Below are 22,489 nucleotides of genomic sequence, written 5' to 3' on the forward strand. Positions count from 1 at the left end.
ATATGCACTGTGACATCATAAACCCTATTGCAAAAGAACCTAGCTACGGATTGCAGGTAGTCTACTAGGCGTTAATAAAATACTGTGTTACAAATTGTGAGGTTTTCCCAGTTATAAATGTCATTATTAGGATTTGTGTTTTATTGCCAAGCCAACTAAGGCTGTCAATTGCATCATCTTAACTTATTTCTTCAGATTAACCACTGTCTGTAGTGGGGTTTTCTGTGGATGTGGTGGCATCAGCATAATCTATGTTTCAGGCATCCTATAGAAGAGGATTATTCAGGGGAGCTGGAAAAAAAGGTAAATTATGTCAACTGTGAGATCTTTCTGTATAAAAAGTGGTATAAAATTATGAAATACAAATATATCCATTTAATACTTTTTGGTTTTTGAAAAGGTACACCCACCTGATTTTTGGAATGTGGTGAATATATTCATAGATCTTCCTATGGCTTTCTCCCTCTCTTCATTTAAGCTTTTTACGCAAATGTTTCCTCTGATGAGCTTTCCACATCGAGTGGAAGATAGATATTCTAAATAATATTTTCAGTCTCTAATTATTTACCTTGCTTTATTTCTTTTAAGAATTTAGTACCATCCCAAATTATATACTTGTCTCTTCATCTATTTTCTGTCTCCTCCTGATCTAGGAAAGAAGAGACTTTTGTTGTTCACTGCTGTGTCCCTACTGTCTAGATTAGTCAACATGGCATGCTCCCTTGTTCCTGTGAGATTTTTGCTTACTAGAAACTCTTCAAATTAATATTTGATGTTTATAAGAAATTTTTCTTTAAAAATTTTTTTAAATTAATTTGAGAGAGAGAGAGAGAGAGAGAGAGAGAGAGAGAGAGAGAGAGAGAAATTTGTTGTTCTACTCACTTATTTATACATTCATTGTTGATTCTCTATGTACCCTGACTGGGGATTAAACCTAAAACCTTGGCATATCGGTTTGATGCTCTGAACAATTGAGCTACCCTGCCAGGGCTAAAAGAAAATTTTCTATTTCTACCTTCAGTATGCATATATTAGTTTAAGTGAAGTAAAGTTTACATCTCTGTAACAGTAGTTGGTGTCTTTTAAGAAAGACTTAATTCCCTTTTCTTTCAAGGGCTTCTTTAGAATTCTATTTGTATTAAGTAACTCTATAATACTCTATAGATTATACTTTGTCAGTATTTCTCAGATCTTTATTTTCTGTCTGAGCTGTAATCAAGCATGAGTCTCATAATTCTCCTTGCCTATTAAACATTTCCACCTGGTTGCCCTACCATTGCTTCCAAGCTAGTCTTTCTAACTGAATCTTCCACCTTACCCAAAACAAAAAGATGTTTCTTTATTTACCCATCTTTGCCTTTATGGCCACCATGAATGTTCTTCAGTCATTGCCTGTTCCTTCTGTGCCATCTGTGTACCATACTACATGGGTGCTATATAATGAGTATAATAATAAAATAATACTAAGATGTTCAAGATAGGGAGCCATGTGAATTTTTTAAAATTTTATGAATAATAGTGAAATTTAGGCCGAAACCGGTTTGGCTCAGTGGTAGAGCGTCGGTCTGCGGACTGAAAGGTCCCAGGTTCGATTCCGGTCAAGGGCATGTACCTGAGTTGCGGGCACATCCCCAGTAGGGGGTGTGCAAGAGGCAGCTGGTCGATGTTTCTTTCTCATCGACGTTTCTAGCTCTCTATATCTCTCCCTTCCTCTCTGTGGACTGAAAGGTAAAAAAAATCAATAAAATATATTATAAAAAAAAAAAGTGAAATTTAGCCTGTTAACTCTACCAACACAGTTACAGGCTTAATACTACTCAGTGCCAGTCACTTTTGGCAACGAGAATATAGAATGTCTGACAGGTTCTCTAGATCTAAGGGGTTTTGTTTTGTTTTGTTTTGTTTTTAAGGATACTGTACATATGAATTCTGATCGTAGAATATGTCATTGTGCTGATTCTCAGCCTTTATTTCAATCGGGTAATGAAAGAGTTGTTTCATGAGGTTTTTGCACTCTCCATAGTTTGGATATAGAGAAGTTTCTTTGCAATTATAGAATTTATATGATCTATCTCTAGAAGTCTGGGAATATAGTTTTATATTAGTTAGATCAGCTCCTTTTCTGTAGCAGGTACTCTTTATTTTATTGATTTCAGAGAGGGAAAGGAGAGGGAGAAAGAGATAGAAACATCAATGATGAGATAGAATCATTGATTGGCTCCCTTCTGCATGTCCCCTACTAGGGATCGAGCCGGGAGCCGTGACCTCCTGATTCATAGGTAAACACTCAACCACTGAGCTACACCAACTGAGCAATAGCAGTATTCTTGACACTAAGCCATTTTGATAGAGTGATTGTTTAATAAATTAAAATCCTGAAAATTATACTTGAAAGACAAAGCAACTTAAAACATGATTTATACTGATAAAAAAAAAAAAAAGCTATGACTTTTTCTTGAGTTGTTTCTCAATTCCTCAAAATATTTAATTTCTCTGAAGGTGGTCCATCCCCTTTCCCCCATTGCTCTCCCCCCTCCCCCCCCCAAAAGTGAGTGTTAGCACTATCTGCCATCTCAATCCCCAGGTGTGGTCTTTAGGAATACTTGTGGTACTCTTGGGTATAATTTATATAATAGTTTGCTCATTCTCTGACATATGAAATCTCCATCAAGGTTACTGGAGTTGGTGATTTGACTATGGAGGTGAAATTACAGCCTGCTCTTCACCCTGTGAGTTAGGGCCTGGAGCCTACATTAAGAGCAGCAATTTTCATAGTGTGGTGCACCGAAGGCTGAGGGAGTCTCTGAGGATAAAACTACTTTCACAATGATGTTAAGACCTATATTCCTTTTTTCTGTGTTGACATTTATACTAATGTTGCCAAAATAATGGGGAGTAAAACTGTTGCTGCCTCAGCTGGAATCAAGTCAGTGGCACTAAACTGGATAGATGTCATTGTTTTCTTCACTGCCATTCACTTAGAGTGGGGAAAAAAGTCAGTTTCATTTAGGAATATTCTTGGTGAAGCAGTAAATATTACCAGTTGTATTGCATCTTGACCCTTAAGTACATGTTTTAATATTCTGAGTTATGAAATTAGGACAATCACTGAAAGCATTTCTGCTGCATACTGAAGACCAATGGTGTTTTTGAAAAGATAACACGAGTTATTGTTTGAGTGGCAAGATGAACTAGCTGAGTTTTTTTCACAGGACATAAATTTCTCAAAAGAATGTCTAATAACCAAACTGGCTATTCACACTTATTTGGAACACATTTTATCTCAAATGCAAATGAAGTGAGTTTGTCACTTCAAGGAAAACGACAGTTTTTATTGCCAATGATAAAATTCCAACTTTTAAGCAGAAGTTTTGATGTTTGGAAAGCCTGCATCTTCTATTTTGAGCTTGATAGCTTCCCAATATGTATAGTTTTCTGATGAGATTGATGTTGATTTTAATTAATGTGGTGTTTTTTTTAATATATTTTTTATTGATTTTTTACAGAGAGGAAGGGAGAGAGATAGAGAGAGTTAGAAATATCGATGAGAGAGAGTCATCGACGAGCTGCCTCTTGCACACCCCCTACTGGGGATGTGCCCGCAACCAAGGTACATGCCCTTGACCAGAATCGAACCCCGGACCTTTCAGTCCACAAGCCGACGCTCTATTTACTGAGCCAAACCGGTGCTGGCGCTAATGTGGTTTTCTGATAATATATAATGAAATGTCAGCATTTGGGCGATCTGCTCAACTCAATGAGCCAATATCTTCCAAGTAACTACCGCATGATGTTACAAAATTGTGCATGAATAACAATCATGCAAAGTACAGTATAGATCCATAGATTTTAATGTAACAGATATGATTTCATATTCCACATTGCAACTAACCTTTAAGAGACAACCACTTTGGTGTAATATCAAACAATATACACATTTTTCTGAAAAAGCTATTAAAATACTCCTCCTTTACCAATCATGTCTGAGTGAGGTTCAACTAGAGTTTTTGGGGGGTTTTCCCCCCACATACTGACTAAAATAACATTACAATAGATTCTGTGCATGAGTAGGTATGAGAATCTAGCTGTTTTGGTAAGTTATTTACAAAATATTTTTATATTTGTACAAATGTGAAACACTTGTCATTACTTTTTGTTTTGTAAAATGTAATTATTCTTCATGAAATATTATTTGTAGTTTGTAATAGAATTATTGTTCTTTAATGAGTTGCTAAGTATTTTTTAAATTTCTCAGTTTTAATTTCTAACATAGTATATATCAAAACATATATACCAAGTGCTGTGCTGGCACTAACTCATGAGAGCTGATTGTGTGCACTTTATCCAATTTGTGTTCAGTGTCATCTGCTGTTGGCTTGAAATCTGCCATACCATGTTTCCCCGAAAATAAGACATCCTCCAAAAATAAGACCTAGCGCATGGAAAGGTCTTTGGGAGACCTTTGGGAGAAAAAATTAATATAAGAGACTGTCTTATTTTCGGGGAAACAGGGTAGTAGGAGTATTTACATTATATAATTCATCAAAAGGTACAAATCAACATTCTCCCTCCCCAAGATCTGGTTGTTAAACATTTATAGCACCCTACTGGATATAAATCACATAAACAAAAGCTCTTCGAAGTCACCATTAATTTTAAGAGTGTAAAGGGGTGTCCTGATAGCAAAAAGTTTGACAATTAGTTGTATAGCAAAAGGAGTACCTTTAGTAATTGATTCACACAGGTGGATACCCTTTTTAAAAATTTGCCTTTTGTGCTGGGAACACTTAAAGAAAAGACACTCCCAATAGTTTTGCTCGTTTGCTTGTTTATTTTTTTAACTTCTACTTGTTAAGTCTACTGGTTCCATTATGCCATAACTTTTTTATTTTCCCAAAAATCTAAGGTAGACAATAATACCCTAGCGCATGTGGGATGAATTTGCCCTTGGTATATATAGGGTGTCCAAAATAAATATATACACACACTTTGAATAATTGTAAAGGCAGTGTTTATTAATATACATTTCATTTTTAAAATTGAGCTATCAACTGTTAAAGTGTGTATATATATTTTTGGGGGACACACTGCATGTTGAGTGTCTGCCCTAGTTTCTCACTTTTTTGTTCTACTGTTCCAGGTTCATACTGAGGCCCAGCTCAAGCTTTGGCTTCTATACAAAGCCTTAACACACTGTTCAGGTCCATACTAATCTTTCTATTCTATGCTCTGTAGACTTTCATGGCTTATACAATGGAGCACCTGGCTCTCAACTGTTTGGTGTGCTATTTATTGTTTCTTAGGTGTTCATCTTAGTAATTTTGCTTTTTACTCTATTGTACCCAGTACAATGCTCATCACATAGATTCTAGTGCATGAATAAAAGATTTTCTTGCCGAAACCGGTTTGGCTCAGTGGATAGAGCGTTGGCCTGTGGACTGAAAGTTCCCAGGTTCGATTCCGGTCAAGAACATGTACCTTGGTTGCAGGCACATCCCCAGTGGGGGGTGTGCAGGAGGCAGCTGATCGATGACTGTCTCTCATCGGTGTTTCTAACTATCTCCCTTCCTCTCTGTAAAAAATCAATAAAATATATTTTTAAAAAGATTTTCTTATATTTGGATTGCTAAAGAAGTTTACTTTCCAAGGACATGATGTTATAAAAAAAAAAATCTTAGTTGTTGTTTAAAAATATATACATATTTTTTATTGATTTAGAGAGGAAGAGAGAGAAACATCGATGAAAGAATCATTTATTGGTTGCCTTATGCACAGCCCCCCCCCCGTATCAAGTCTGCAACCCTGGCATGTGCCCTGACCAGGAATTGGACCGTGACGACCTGGTTCGTAGGTGGATGATGCTCAACCAGTGAACTACACCGGCCAGGAAGTTTCAGTTGTTTTAAACCCAGTTTTAAATAATTCTCTTAAAGTATTAGTATAAGTAGATTGGAAATTACTGCTGTTTCTTAAAGTGAGGTCCCACAGATGCTTTCTGCAAAATTTGTTTGGTTCTACCACTCATAATGGAAACTGGCAGGTTATTGAGTAAGTCATAATGAATACTGAAACTTAGTAAAATGTGGCAGTTTCTAAGGGTATGCTGACCAAGCTGTTTACTAATTAGAAAACCTGGCAGATTTTGAAACCAGAGGCATGGAGGTATTGTGTTTTCCTAGTGGGGATCTCTGTCAAAAGCAATCAAGATATCTGTACTGTCTTCTTTCTGTGCAAGCTAAGTGATGCTTCTAGCTCTCTATCTGGATGCCCAAGCTAGGGGAGAGGAATAGTGAGTCACACAAACTCCCAGGCATGAGCCTTTTATGGGTCAGAGACACGAAGGGCATGAGAGACCTTGGGATTTCTTTGGCCTGTGTCTTTTTCGTGATTATGGTGGTGGAGGGGGGGGAGAGGAGGGCATTAAGGTAACTTTGCTATTTACATCAGTATTGAGAAAAGGCATTAGTTTGCATCTGGAATAATTCTAGAACACCACACCAAACATTTCATTTATTAAAAATAATTCACCATATTTAAGTTCTGTCTCCAGTTTCTCTTAAGAAGTTAGAGAGGGTAGTTTATACTCTGGCCTGTTGGTAGTCCTGAGGTTGTAGTGAGGTAGTTTAACTGCTTTAGAACTTTGTGCTTAGAACATTCTTAGCCACCGAAGCATGGGAACCGAAAGTGAGGAGCATGGGTTCTTTACTATCTATCACATCAGAGAATGACTGTTCCAGGACAGTGACCACTTCCTAATGGTAAGTATCCTGGCTTGCTTGTTATTTCTTGGAAGCAGGAAAAATAGTACAGTTATCATAGTAATGATATTTCTTAAAAAAAAGCAAAAAAAAAAAAAAAAAAAAGCAAAAAGAACAACGAAAAGGTCCAGCCTTAATCCTCAACCATGCTCATCTTTGCAGGTCTCTGTAGCTGGATCCGGCTCCGGAAGAGGCTCCCCAGCTATAACTCTAGTGCAGTTACCTTCTGGCCAAACTGTACATGTCCAGAGCGTAATTCAGACACCACAGCCATCGGCTATTCAGTCACCACAGATACAAACTGTTCAGGTTAGCTGCCTGGGTGATTTGTCTTTGACTTTCTTGAGCTTGAGCTTTTTCTTCTTTTTCTTTACTAATTTATCATCTTTTCCTTAGGTAACTTTTATGATCAAGTTGTTTTATTAGAGAATTGGATGGATTTTCCTTTTACCTGTGAGGTGCATTGTACTCTGCTGCAATGACTTAAGAGTTGCCATTTTGCTGTCAGCTTTTAATTTGCAGGATGAGTAATTGTCAGATAAATCATTCTTCACATTGTTATTCTTGGCTCAAACTCGGATTTATTTAGCAAAGATCTCCAAAGGTGCTTAAAAATATTTTGCAGATTCTTTAAAGATGCCTGATAAACATGTTAATATAAAGATTATAGTACTGATGCTATTTTCATGAATTATCACATTAGTAGGCATTAGTATGTTATTTTTAATTTTACTTTTTTTTAATTTTTATTTTTTAAGGTCTTTTTTTAAAATTATATATATATATATATATATATATATATATATATATATATATATATATATAATTGATTTTGTACAGAGAGGAAGGGAGAGAGATAGAGAGTTAGAAACATCGATGAGAGAGAATCATCAATCAGCTGCCTCTTGCACACCCCCTACTGGGGATATGCCCTCAACCAAGGTACATGCCCTTGACTGGAATCGAACCTGGGACCTTTCAGTCCCCAAGCCGACGCTCTATCCATTGAGCCAAACCGGTTTCGGCTAAGGTCTTTTTAAAAATATATATTTTATTGATTTTTTACAGAGAGGAAGGGAGAGGGATAGATGGCAGTATGTTACTTTTAATTCAGCATACATAATCCATGGAAATTAATTATGTATTGTCTATTGGTCTTATGTTTATTCATCGTATACTCTTCTCAGATTTAACCTTGATTTTGTAGATGTGATTATTATTATGGTTGTGATCCAGAGATATATTTTATTACTTATCATTATCAAGGTTGTTGTGTGCGTGTGTTTTTTTTTTCCTTTAAAATTTTTTTATTGACTTAGGAGAGGAAATGAGAGGGAGAGAGAGATAGAAACATCAATGATGAGTTAGAATCACTTATTTGTTGCCTCTTGCACACCCTATACTGGGGATTGAGCCCATGACCCTGGGCATGTGCCCTGACTGGAAATTGAACTGTGGCCTCCTGGTTCATAGGTCAATGTTCAACCACTGAGTCGTGCCAGCCGGGCTCAAGGTTGTTTTCAAATCCTTAGCATTTCTTGAAACAACATTTTTATGTGTGTATCAATCAATGTAAATTATTAAGTATAGATACTTTTCTTGTCTATTGAATTTATTTCTCTTCCGTTTTTTAGGTCAGTTTGTAATTGACCTTTAGAGTTAGACTTATTTGAACCTAATTGGTGACAAAAGATCTTTGAGGGAAAAATATTATAGAAGCACTACTTAATCAGTCTTGTTTTTCCCTTGCATATTTAATACAGTTTATTGCAAAATAAGGATGAAGGTTGCAACTTGATGTTTGAAGTAATAAATCCACATTCATTAAAAGCTTAGTTAGCTTTGCAGCACCATGTGTCTTAATAATTCTCAGTATTGTCTTTTAAATTTTAAATATAATTTTATTGATTTCAGAGAAGAAGGGAGAGGGAGAGAGAAATAGAAACATCAATGATGAGAGGGAATTATTGACAGGCTGCCTCTTACATGCCCCCTACTGGGGATTGAACCTGCAACCTGGGTATATGCCCTTGACTGGAATCAAACCTGGGACTCTTCCGATGCTCTATCCACTGAGCCAAACCAGCTAGGGCTTGTTTTTTATTTTTATCCTTCTGTTCCAAGAGTGTCTGACTCTTTCTGACTCTAATAATAAAACAAGAAAATCTTTCCACTGTCCTTTTTGTATTATGACTTTCATTGGTGTACAGATATTTCTTAGTTTTAACCTGGCTGGTATTGGGAGAAAGTATTGTCTTGTATTCAATAAGTTTTTTGGATTTTGTGAAATGGATGATTTAGGTAGAGATGGATCTTAAAATTTTTACCTGTTGAACGATGGACAAGTCAATCCTGTGTGAACTTCAATTTTTGCCTTTCTGAAATGGGTAGATTAACAAACAGCTCACATAAGGAGGTTCTTATGATTATAGGGGAGATATGTGAAAGCCCAGTGTAAATTGATAAATATTTGATGGTGTATATGATTATTTGATTACAACATTTTTTCTAATAAATTCGATTCATTGGCAAGTATGCTTATTGGTGGAACGTCCATGACCACAGATGCATGGTCATATTTGTAGGTGAACATGTATGCTTGTCCTGTGTGCCTTGGGAAGTATGTATTCCTGCTTGTATTGTTCATATTTTAATAAGCTCTTTTGATTTTGCCTAAATAAAATTTCCATATAATTGCAATGTTAAGTCAAGTGAGTTTTGTAAACTCTGAACTATCTTAGGCCTTGAATGAGAAATGGCTGAATATAATGAAAGCAGTCATGTTATAGAGAGATTTTTTATTTTAGTTCTCTGACTTTGTCTAATAATCATGTTATTGACTTGAAAAAAAGATGAAGTCATGCTTAAAACAAAAATCTTTCCTTTAAGGAGAAATTCCTTATTTTGACCTTCAAAACCTACCATTATCAAGCCCCAATGGACTTGTAATACAGGCTTGTTTACCTACTTAAATGTTCTTCCTTCTTTGGGCCCACTTAATGTCTAATTTGAAAACCCAGCTCCAGTCAGCTGTAGTGTTGTGAACAGGGCAGTGAAATCAAGATGCTTTTCCTGCATCTCTTACTGGCTCATTCACTCCCTGCTGGATATGTGAGAGTGCTTTCAGGGTTGGTCTACTGTATCTTATATGTAGGCCTTTCCTGTGAAGCCTCACTTGACATGCTGATCACTCTTTTATTTGCATTTCTGTAATACTTATTATTACAGAATACTTATCTGCACCATTCCTTTTCAGACACACTTGTTCTACAACTGAAATGGTTGTGTCTGTGCTTCCTTTCTTAACCCAAGTGTAAGCTCCATTAGTGCTGTTTCAGTGTGTTCTGTTTGCTGGACACTTCCTGAGCACCTGGCTTAATACTGAACACAGAGACACATAGTCACACTCTTTTTTTTTTTTTAAATAAATCTTTATTGTTCAGATTATTTCAAATGTTCCTCATTTTCCCCCCCTCCATTGCTCCCCTCCACCAGGTTTCCACCCCACCCTCTCCCCTTTCCCCACCCCCCATTGTCCTCATCCATAGGTGCACAGTTTATGTTCAGTCTCTTCCCACACCCCCTTCTCCCCTTTTCCCCGAGAATCGTCAGTCTACTCCCCTTCCATACCTCTGATTCTATTATATTCACCAGTTAATATTGTTCATCAGATTTTTTAATTCCCTTGGTTTTTAGATTCACTTGTTGATAGTTATGTATTTGTTGTTCATAATTTTTATCTTTATTTACTTTCTCTTCTGAAAGAACCCCCTTCAGCAATTCATATAATTCTGGTTTGGTGGTGATGAACTCCTTTAGCTTTTTTTTTTTATTATTAGTGAAGCTCTTTATCTGGCCTTCCATTCTGAGTGATAGCTTTGCTAGATAGATTATTTTTGGCTGTAGGTTCTTACTCTTCATCACCTTGAATATTTCTTGCCATTCCCGTCTGGACTGTATGGTTTCTGTTGAGAAATCAGCTGACAATCGTATAGGTGCTCCTTTATAGGTAACTACCTTCTTTGCTCTTGCTGTTTTTAATATTCTCTCTTTGTCTTTTGCTCTTGGAATTTTAATTATGATGTGTCTTGGTGTGGTCCTCTTTGGAGTCCTTTTGTTTGGGGTTCTGTGCGCTTCCTGGACTTGTAAGTCTAATTCTTTCACCAGGTGGGGGAAGTTTTCTGTCACTATTTCTTTCAGTATGTTTTTGGTATCTTGCTCTCTTTCTTCTTCTGGGACCCCCATAATTCTGATGTTGGTTCGCTTGAAGTTGTCCCAGAGGTTTCTTACATTATCTTCATCTTTCTGGATTTTCTTGTCTTCTTGCTTCTGTGGAGGAGTGTCTTCTGGGTCTTTATGTTCCAAATCTTTGATTTGATTCTTGCGATCTTCCATTCTGCTTTTAGAACTCTGTATAATATTTTTTATTTCAGACAATGTATTATTTATTTCTTGTTGATCCTTTATTATTTCTAGTTGATCCCTTTTCATATCCTCATAGGTCTCATTTATTTTATTGGCCTTTTCTAGGAAATTCTTGAAAAACCTTATAACTGTGGTTTTGAACTCTATATTCAGTCACTTTTTGTCCTCCATTTCTTTCGTCTGTGATCTGTTTCCTTGTCTCTGCATTTTCGCAGCTTCCCTGAGTTGGTAGGGTGGCTTTGTGTGCTAAGGTCTCCTATATGGTTCAGTGAGTCAGTCTCCCAGTTACCTGAGGTAGAAACTCTTGGTGACCCCTTTTGTGGACTGTGTGTATAGCCTTGATGTAGTTAAGTCTTGATTGTTGTTGGTATCACTGGGAGGAACTGACCCTCAGGCCAATTGGCTGTGAGGATCAGCTGTGTCTATGCCTAGAGACAGCCTTATTCGACTAGACTTGGAAAATTGCAAAAGCCTCTGTGCTCAGCTTGGATAGCGCAGAGTTTCAGGGTGGAGCTTACAGCCTTGGCTTCCTGTCAGCCCCGTCCTATGAGGTTCCTGAGTCTCAGTGTTCCTCAGTTTCCTTCGGTACTCAGTGCAAGCACCTCTGAGAGAAAGGTGCCCTCGAGTTTCACCCACTACCAAACAGTCTAAGCTCTTCCCCAATGAACTGTGGTTCAGTTCAGTTGGAAGTGGGGTTCAGAGCAGTCTGGAGCTTTGTCTTCTTCCCGCTAGGGCAATCCAGCAGCACAGTCAACCGTCCATTCTCTGCACGTAATGTGTGCTCCTCTGGGACTTCCTTTCGCCGTTCCCTGAGTTTCCGCCTTAAAGCCCAGACTCCCTCCTTATGAGCCTGGGTTCCCAGTGTCTGGCCTAGAACTGGGGTTCAGTGCTGTCGGAACTGGGGCTCAGCACAGTCCGGAGCTTTTATCTCCTTCCTGCTAGGGAACGCCAGCCAGGCACTCAGCCTCCCCATCCTCTCCAGCTCCGTCCTCTCCCCGCGCACACCGTGTCTCTGTATCTTAGGCTTTTACAGCTCCTCTGATTTTCCTTCTGGTTTTCTCTTTCCTTCTAGTTGTAGAATTTCTAGTCAGTCAACTTTCCTGTAGTTCTGGGTAATGTCCATTGTGTATTTTAGTGTATTTTTTTGAAATTGTTGTGTGAGGCTGCAGTTAGGTGTTTACCTATACTTCCATCTTGGTTTCTCTCCACACTTTTTTTTTTTTTTTTTTTTTTTTAAATTCTTACTGGAGTATATGTTTTTTAGAGAGACAGAGACATATCAATGTGAGAGAGACATGTCTTTTGGTTGCCTCCTGACTGAAGCTTGAACCTTCAACCTAGGTATGTATGTGCCCTGATGGGAAGCAAACCCACCACGTTTGGTGCACAGAATGATGCTCCAACCAACTGAGCCTCCCAGCCAGGGCCTTAGTTACTCTTTTTTAAATAAGGGAGATCACATCTCTTACGATGCATTTCAGAAACGTTTGTATTATAGGTAGCAACAATCACAGAGACAGATGAGTCTACAGAATCAGAAGGTGTAATTGATTCTCATAAACGCAGAGAAATCCTTTCACGAAGACCCTCTTATCGGTAAGTTAAGTTTCCACTGTAATGATACTTTAATTATACACCAAACCAATTCTTCCACTATAGCTTTTCTGTTTTAGTTCTAATTACTCTATCTTAATTATTTGTTGTTAAATTATGTTTTAGAAAAATACTGAATGAACTTTCCTCTGATGTGCCTGGTGTTCCCAAGATTGAAGAAGAAAAATCAGAGGGAGAAGGAACACCACCTAACATCGCTACCATGGCAGTACCGACTAGCATATATCAGACTAGCACGGGGCAATACAGTATGTATGCTACAATTTGATATGATAGTGCTAGCTTTAAGTTTTCTCTTGTTACATTGAAGCAACTTGGGCTTTGACATTAAACTGTTTCATTTTAAAAATGCATCATAATACATAAACTGTATGTCTTAAATAAGTGAGAGATTTGTATTGACAACTGTCATACTTTTGAAAAGTAAATTTTTTTTTACTGAATATAGAAGAATTTTTGAGTTTAAAATAAAGGTAGTTTTTTTTTCTTATTTATATGTTTATATTAATATTTAGTAAAAATTTAAAACTTACTGTTTTTTGTTCCTTTATGATGCATGCAAACATAAGATACAAATGTCTGTATTTCATTCTTGTTGGCTTTCACTATCGACAATTACATTTTTTATTTATTAATTTTGAAATGAGTACATATGTTTTCTAAATTATGTTTTTACATGTAATCTTTTTCACTAGTCTACTGTGTTGATTTGTGCTGCAGTTTTTCCCAGACAGGAATGGAAAAATGTTTAATTTTTTAAAACTACAGCAATTAGACAGATCATTTTATTTGAAATTTTAAGCACCAAAAGCTCTAAATAAACAGATAAAGTCACATTTAGTCTTGTGCATTTTAATGGGCTGTTCATTCTCTGCTTTTTACTCCAATTAAGGCACTAGGTTTTCCCCTCCCCAAATCAAGACCATTTGATACATAAAAATACTTTAGTAAAACTGGAGCCCTAGGAAGGAAAAAGTGTGTAGGGAAACAAGATAGAAAAAGGACTGACAAAGAGCAAAGAAGTCCACCAAAGCTGCTTAGGTACTGGAATATGTGTGATATTAAATACTGTGTTGATCCAAAAACAGTGTTAAGATTTCATATGTGTTTTCTGTTTTCCTTTAAAAAGTAGTAATACCTAGCCCTAGCTGGTTTGGCTCAGTGGATAGAGCATTGGCCTGCAGATTGAAGGGTTTCTGGTTCAATTCTGGTCAAGGGCACATGGCTGCAATTGGGGGCATGCTGGAGGCAGCCTATCAATGATTCTCTCTCGTCATTGATGTTTCTATCTCTCCCTCTCCCTTCCTCTTTCTCTAAAAAAAAAAAAAAAAAAAAAATTAAAATATTTTTTAAAGTAGTAATACCTAAAAAAGTCTCAAGTCTTAATTTAAGACTTTTCTCTTAAAACAAGCTATAATCTCCTTTAGTCTTTGGGAAAACCTTATAGAGTCATTGGTTTTTTAGGATTTTTCTTACAGTGGTGGTAGATTTGCAGCATCAAACTCTCCTTTGGTTATTCTGGTTCCTTGAGTATCTCCTACAGAACACCTGGCAGAATTGGGGTATAATTTGTCCACAGTCCCTACAGGATGCTGAGTGGACATGTCCTTAGTCTGTGTTAGGAAAGCAAAACTTTCTGCTGTCTGTAAAGGTTGGACCTTGATGTTTTCACTGTCATTTCTCTTTTGTTACTTCCCAGATTTATATGCCTTTGTGTGTGGGCCACACGAATGTATGGTGGGAGTTTTAGAACTGAAAGTCAGAGTTTGCCAGGTGTGTGCCGTGGCACTGTGCAGCACACAGTCCCCACCATCCCCACAGTGGCTGTGCAGGGCTTGCGTGGACCTTCTGGAACCTTCTGACTGGTCAAGCTGTGCACATATTATCATTTTCTATTTGTGTAATAACAGGGAAAAGGTTGGAAATTACTGATTAAATAAAGCTCAGGGAACATCTTAAAATTAGAGGAACTATCTAAGATGCTGCCATCTTGAACATATAATTTTGAACATCATCTGGCATATCCTGATGCCACTTAGGAATTGATAAAAGCAGTGATCTCTTTACAGGTGACGTGGACAGGGATGAGCAGTGGGATAATTTGCTTAGATTATTAGCTGAAATTTTGAACTCATGAAAACATTGGGTTGAGAGAATGTTGAAGCTAGAGATGATGTGAAGGCATCCTGGTGCTGTCATTTGCCAACTGTATCAAAGCAAGCTTTGTTTTTCCCGTCTCAGGTGTTTAGTCTTTGAAGAGGGAATAATAGTAAATTGGAAAACTCTGGAGTTAGTGTGAGGACACAAGGAGATAACAGATAAAAGTGGGGAAAAGAAACATGCTACTTTGTGGGGGGTTTTTGTTTGTTTTTTTGCGTGTGAGTTTCTAAAATTTTATTTTATTTTATTTTAAATAAATCTTTATTGTTCAGATTATTACAAATGTGTTCCTTCCCCCGCCCCTCAATTGCTCCTCTCCACCAGGTTCCCACCCCACCCTTTGCCCTTTCCCCACCCCCCATTGTCCTCATCCATAGGTGCACAGTTTATGTTCAGTCTCTTCCCGCACCCCCCTCTCCCCTTTTCCCCAAGAATCGTCAGTTCACTCCCCTTTCATACCTCTGATTCTATTATATTCACCAGTTAATATTGTTCATCAGATTTTTTTTAATTCCCTTGGTTTTTAGATTCACTTGTTGATAGTTACGTATTTGTTGTTCATAATTTTTATCTTTATTTACTTTCTCTTCTGAAAGAACCCCCTTTAGCAATTCATATAATACTGGTTTGGTGGTGATGAACTCCTTTAGCTTTTTTTTTTATTTTTTATTAGTGAAGCTCTTTATCTGGCCTTCGATTTTGAGTGATAGATTTGCTAGATAGATTATTTTTGGCTGTAGGTTCTTACTCTTCATCACCTTGAATATTTCTTGCCATTCCCGTCTGGCCTGCATGGTTTCTGTTGAGAAATCAGCTGACAATCGTTTGGGTGCTCCTTTATAGGTAACTACCTGCTTTTCTCTTGCTGCTTTTAATATTCTCTCTTTGTCTTTTGCTCTTGGAATTTTAATTATGATGTGTCTTGGTGTGGTCTTCTTTGGATTCCTTTTGTTTGGAGTTCTATGTGCTTCCTGGTCTTGTAAGTCTAATTCTTTCACCAGGTGGGGGAAGTTTTCTGTCACTATTTTTTTCAGTATGTTTTCGATATCTTGCTCTCTCTCATCTTCTGGGACCGCCATAATTCTGATGTTGGTTCGCTTGAAATTGTCCTAGAGGTTTCTTACACTATCTTCAACTTTCTGGATTTTCTTATCTTCTTGCTTCTGCAGAGGAGTGTCCTCTGGCTCTTTGTGTTCTAAATCTTTGTCTTGATTCTTGCGATCTTCCAGTCTGATTTTAGGACTCTGTGTAATATTTTTTTTATTTTAGACAATGTTTTCTTTATTTGTAGTTGATCCCTTTTTATTTCTAGTTGATCCCTTTTTATTTCTAGTTGATCCCTTTTCATATCCTTATAGGTCTCATTTATTTTATCGGCCTTTTTTTTAGGATATTCTTGAAAAGCCTTATAACTGTAGTTTTGAACTCAATGTCCATTCTTTTCTTTTCTTCCATCTCCTTCCTTTGTGTCCTGCCTCTTGTCTGCATTTTAGTTGTTTTCCTGACTTGATGGAATAGTTTTGTGTGCTAGGTGTTCCGGTAGAGCCCAGTAGCACAGCCTTCCCAGTTACCTGCGGTGGACAGTCTTGGTGTAGCCCTTTGTGGGCTGTGTGTGCAGTCTTGTTGTTAAGCCTTGCTTATTGTTGGTATCACTGGAAAGCGCTGATCTCCAAGCCAATAGGCTGTGAGGATCAGCAGTGTCTCAGCTAGGAGAGCTTCTGTACTCCACTTGGATGGGGCGGAGTCTCGGGGTGGCGCAGACAATCTTTGGTTCCCTGTCAGTCTCGCCTTAGAAAAGTCCTGTTCGGGTGAGTCTCGCAAGATTGGTTGCAGGCGCACACACCTCTTTAGTAAAGGCGCAGACAAGCTTTAGATTCCAGCCAGTCCCTCCTTAGAGAAAGCCAGCCTCTGGGAGAGCTTCTGTACTCAGCTTGGATGGGGCAGAGTCTCGGGTTGGTGCAGACAAGCTTTGTTTTCCTGTGGGCTCCTCCCCAAGTGGCTCCTCCCGCAGTAAAGGCCTCTGGCTTCACACTCCTCTGAGAGATTTCTGCCTGCTGCCTGACAGTGGCCTTTTCCTGACTGGGGCTGTCTATCAGAGCAATAGGGTGATTCTGTTTTCCTCTCGAACAAGAAAGACAGCCCTGCATTAGCTGTCTGCCCTCTCTGCATGCCAGGAGTAAGTCAGTAGCGAACTCAGCCCGGCCTGCCCTCTTTGCGCACAGGGATTCGGCCAGCAGCCATCTCGGCCCGGCCCTCCCTCTCCGCGCACCGGGATTAAGCCAGCGCCTTTTCACGCACACAGTTCTCCGTACCTTCACAGTCTCTGAGGGTCAGCACGCCTTCCCTCTCCTTCCCAGATGGCAGAGCCTCCTCTCAGCTAGCAGTCTGGTGCTTCAGGGCAATGCCTCCCCTGTTTTCCAGTTCTAAATTCAAATTTGTTGTGGTAGGCTGCATTCAGGTGTCTACCTTATACTGCCATCTTGGTTTCTCGAAACATGCTACTTTGACATGTCACAGAGAAATGTAAGCTAGCTGTGGCGATGTCTCATTCACATCCCCGAGGCCTTTACTTCTTGTGCTCTTGGTGCAGTTTGAAGAAGAATCTCAGCTTTAAACGTCACTGTGAGTTGGGGCAAGAAGGGGTGCAGTCAGGATCTCTGGGTGAAAAATGGAAAGTCCAATCTTTAGAAGTTAGGCATTTATCTATTTGCCACATTAGAGGTCCTGGACTATCTCTTCCTTACTTTTCTTAATTTGGACACATACAATGTTGGTCCTGGCAATTATTTTAATGAAAAGTTGTGCTGGTTCTATGTGTATTGTTCCATGTAAAATTTGGCATGTATCGATTCACAATAAATGGTATTGCCTATGTTAAAAATGAATTGCGTAAACATTTAGTAACAGTTTTTTTCTGTAGATAATTCTTTCATTTGAAGAGTGAATATTTTTTAAAAAATATTTTATTGATTTTTTACAGAGGAAGAGAGAGTGATAGAGAGTTAGAAACATTGATGAGAGAGAATCATCGATCAGCTGCCTCTTGCACACCCCACACTGGGGACGTGCCCACAACCAAGGCCCTTCACCAGAATCAAACCCGGGACCCCTCAGTCCACAGGCCGACGCTTTATCCACTGAGCCAAACAGGTTTCGGCATGTTCCTAAATATCTAGAAACAGAAACAATCTGGTGTCCTTTGGTTTTAGACTGGTGAAGTTTATTTTACTAGAATTTCTGAAGATTTTTCTATGTATTTTCATGTACCTATTTTTGAGATTTTTATAACCTTTTATTATAAAAATTAATTTTTTCTTTAACCTTTTTCCGTGGATGACTTTTCCCAAAACATTGCTTCTTTTTCAAAGATTATTATGTCATAATATTTTTAAACTGGTATAATAAGTTGAAGTTAAAAACAAAAAGAGGTAAATAACTTTGAGTGTCAAATTGAAGAAATAAAAGTAAGGATTGCCTGGCCAGTGTTGCTTAGTGGTTGAGCTTTTTTTTTTTTTTTTTTTTTTTTTTTTTGTATATTTTATTGATTTTTTACAGAGAAGAAGGGAGAGGGATAGAGACCTAGAAACATCAATGAGAGAGAAACATCGACCAACTGCCTCCTGCACAACCCCTACTGGGAATGTGCCTGCAACCAAGGTACATACCCTTGACCAGAATCGAACCTGGTACCTTTCAGTCCACAGGCTGACGCTCTGTTCACTGATCCAAACAGGTTTCGGCTCAATGGTTGAGCTTTTACACATGAACCAAGAGGTCACTGGTTCCCAGTCAGGGCATATGTCCAGGTTGCAGGCTTGATTCTCAGTGGCGAGAGACAGCCAGTTAATGTTTCTCTCTCGTCAATGTTTCTATCTCTCCCTCTCCCTTTCTCTCATTCTCAAATCAATAAAAACATTTTTTTTTTTTAAAATGTATTCAGGTTTCCCCATATGCAAGTTGTTACATTTTTATACTTTTTAAAAAAATATATATATATATATTTTATTGGTTTTGTACAGAGAGGAAGGGAGAGAGATAGAGAGTTAGAAACATCGATGAGAGAGTCATCGATCAGCTGCCTCTTGCACACCCCCTACTGGGGATATGCCCGCAACCAAGGTACATGCCCTTGACCGGAATCGAACCCTGGACCCTTCAGTCTCCAAGCCGACGTTCTATCCATTGAGCCAAACCAGTTTCGGCACATTTTTATACTTATTTTTATTTTATTCTTTGTTAATCCTCACCTGAAGGTATTTTTCCTATTAATTTTTAGAGAGAATGGAAGAGTAGGAGGGAAGGGGAGTGAGAGAGATAGAGAAGGAAAGAGAAGAACATTGATGTGAGAGAGACACATTCATTGGTTGCCTCTCACAGGTGGCCTGCCCACGTTGGGGATTGAACCTGCAACCCAGGTACATGCCCTTGACCTGGAATTGAACTGACATCCTTTGGTGGGCGGGCCTATGCTTTAACCACTGAGCATACCAGCCAGGGCTAAGTTGTTAATTTTAAATAGTTAAATGTTAAATATTTGACAGAAGTTGGCCTTATTACTTCAACTTGATTTTTAATAACAAAACTAAGAAGTGAAAGTTAGGATAGGCTAACTTTTCTACACTGGGGGTTAGGAAAAATAACTTAAAATGGGCAGGGATTCATTATTGTAACATTATTGTAGAAAATGAACTACACTTCAATATGGTTACTGAATGTACAATTCTTAGCTATAGGTTTGCTGTATGCCAATTAAATCATTCTGGTCAAAGAAAACTTATCCTGTCTCAGGAGAATATTTTTTTTTTTTTTTTTTTTTTTTTTTTTTTTTTTTGTATGGCAAAAGGTAGTTTAATAGAAGAAAAGAAAATTGCATATGCTTATAGATGCATCAAAAAGTTTTTTTATTTTTTTATTTTTTTATTTTTTTATTTTTTTTTAATCAATCTTTATTGTTCATATTATTACAAAGGTTCCTCATTTCTTCCCCCCTCCACCAGGTTCCCACCCCACCCTCTGCCCCCTCCCCATCCCCCATTGTCCTCATCCATAGGTGCACAGTTTATGTTCAGTCTCTTCCTCCCTCCCTTTCCCCGATAGTAAATCCCTTTTCAGATAGTAAATCTGTTACTTAGCATTTTCTCATATCAATAATACCTCCACATGCCCAATGATACACTTCACACAAAAGACATTTTCAAATAGGTCAACCAGCCTCATCCAGGCCCCACCCAAGGCACTCACAGATCAACACCCCAGCGCTATACTAACTCAACACATCCAGATCTAAGCCTTCATCACTTGATTCAGCAGACCCTCAAGTTCCCGCAAAAGTTTCCAGCCATGTCTGAGAGGGCAGGTACAGGCGAGGAGCGAGCTGTTTCGGGCCTGGCTGCTCTGGGCCTGGCCTCTGTTGCTCTGGTTGGTTCCACAACCAGCTGCTCCGGGTCTGGTCACTGCCGCTCCCGACCTAGTTGCTCTGGACTTGGCTGTTGCTGCTACAGGCCTGGCCGCACCCGACCCGGCTGCTCTGGGCCCGGTTGCTCCGGTCCCGGCCGCTCCGGGCCTGGCCGCTCCAAGCCTGTCAGCCGCTGCTCCGGGCCTGGCCGCTCCCAGCCTGGCAGCTGCTGCTCCGGGCCTGGCCGCTCCCAGCCTGGCAGCCACTGCTCCGGGCCTGGTCACACCAGACCCGGCTGCTCCAGGCCTGGCCGCTCCCAGCCTGGCAGCTGCTGCTCCGGGCCTGGCCGCTCCCAGCCTGGCAGCCGCTGCTCCTGGCCTGGCCGCACCAGACCCGGCTGCTCCGGGCCTGGCCGCTCCCAGCCTGGCAGCCGCTGCTCCGGGCCTGGCCGCACCAGACCCGGCTGCTCCGGGCCTGGCCGCTTCAGGAGAATATTTTTTTATTTTATTTTTTTTAATTTTTTATTGATTTTTTGTACAGAGAGGAAGGGAGAGAGATAGAGAGTTAGAAACATCGGTGAGAGAGAGTCATCGATCAGCTGCCTCTTGCACACCCCCTACTGGGGATATGCCCGCAACCAAGGTACATGCCCTTGACCGGAATCGAACCCGGGACCTTTCAGTCCCCAAGCCGACGTTCTATCCATTGAGCCAAACCGGTTTCGGCAGGAGAATATTTTTAAAGATGGTGGTTCAGAAGTTTAGAATTAGCAAAAAATTTACTTCCTGTGTAAGACATAAATTAAATGAGAGAAAATTCATAAATTCATAGTTAAAGCAATTATAGAGATTATTATTAAAATGTTTGAAGTATATTTCATTGACTTTTCTCTAAAGACAATTTTTTTATCCCTCATTTTACTATACCCAGCCTAACCTTTTAACAAATAAGGACTATTACCCAAGACTTCAAATATTAATTTTCCAAATGTCCCTTGTCTCTTTGATTACTCCTACTTTATTTTATTAGAGACTTTGTTAGAATGAGTTTCTATTAACTGGAATTCTTATACACTAAAGGTAAGTAGGTCAATCCAAAACCCACCATTATGAAAAAGATACAAATGAACTGTGTGGACTACTAAAGAATTCAGAATTCCAATTCATAATGAATAAACAAAATCCAATTCTTCATAATAAGAATTTACACATGATAGGCTTACATATTCTAAAGTAAATGCAGTTGCTTTTATTTATTGTAAGTAGTGACTCTGCTTACATTCTCCCAAGGTAATTGCCAAAGCAAAGGTATCTGCTTAATGTAAATCTGGCTTTTTAACCTTGGTGTTGCTATTCTTGTTTTAGCTTGAGGCTGTTTTAGTGCTTTTTCTTCTTTTAAGGGGTACTTACTTACACAATCTGTTTTGTACTCACAGTTTGAATTTAAAGCTGAGAACTCACTGGAAAAAATTCTGCTGTTCTATTTAAAGTTAAATTTAATGAAAATTTAATCATGAGTCTTTTCATTGTAATTTGGAATAAATATGGTTTTAAAATATAATTAAACATTTATACATGTTTATGTATTTGAATTAGCTCATTCATATAGCTGTAGGTTTAAAAATATCTTAGTATCAAGGAAAAAGAGGTCAAATGAAATTTTATTTTTTAAGATTTATCTTCTTTTGATTTTTTTTTAAAAATTAATATGTTTTTATTTATTTCAGAGAGCAAGGGAGAGGGAGAGAAAGATAGAAACATCAATGTTGAGAGAGAATCAACAATTGGCTGCCTTCTGCACGCCCCCTACAGGGGATCAAGCCTGCAACCTGGGCATGTGCCCCCTTGGCTGGATGCAGCCTGATGCTCTTTCCACTGAGCCAAACCGGTTAGGGGCAGTCAGATGAAATTTTAAATAAATTATCTTTCCTTATTTGTTCATGAACTTTTTTCCTTGTTTTCTACCCTTATTTATCTTTCTTTTTGTCTTTTATTGATTTTGCAAGGCTTTAGAATATCTTTTAATTAAACTTTTTAAAAAATCAAAATTTTTGAATTTTCATCCTATAAGAATTATATTCTGTACAATAATATTAATAGTTTTAGGAGAGAAGTCCTTAATGGTAATGAATAGTAGA

At 38.5% G+C, this 22,489-nt stretch overlaps 1 protein-coding gene across 12 annotated transcripts in view; it reads left to right on the top strand.

Moving 5' to 3' along the window:
* The window catches only part of CREM (cAMP responsive element modulator), a 98,476-nt gene that overhangs the window by 45,667 nt on the left and 30,320 nt on the right, over positions 1–22,489 (top strand). For 8 of the 12 annotated variants that reach the window (XM_084876924.1, XM_084876928.1, XM_084876910.1 and 5 more), the window contains 3 exons: positions 6,921–7,067; positions 12,682–12,779; positions 12,903–13,045. In XM_084876924.1, coding sequence (XP_084733050.1) covers positions 6,921–7,067; positions 12,682–12,779; positions 12,903–13,045 — 388 coding nt within the window. Of the gene's footprint in view, positions 1–28; positions 304–6,920; positions 7,068–12,681; positions 12,780–12,902; positions 13,046–22,489 lie in introns of those variants that run through there. The other 4 variants (XM_084876930.1, XM_084876929.1, XM_084876922.1 and 1 more) reach the window with 3 other exon arrangements.

The sequence above is a fragment of the Pipistrellus hanaki genome, assembly GCF_964339955.1.
Source record: "Pipistrellus hanaki genome assembly, chromosome: 1".
In the NCBI taxonomy this organism is placed as follows: domain Eukaryota; kingdom Metazoa; phylum Chordata; class Mammalia; order Chiroptera; family Vespertilionidae; genus Pipistrellus; species Pipistrellus hanaki.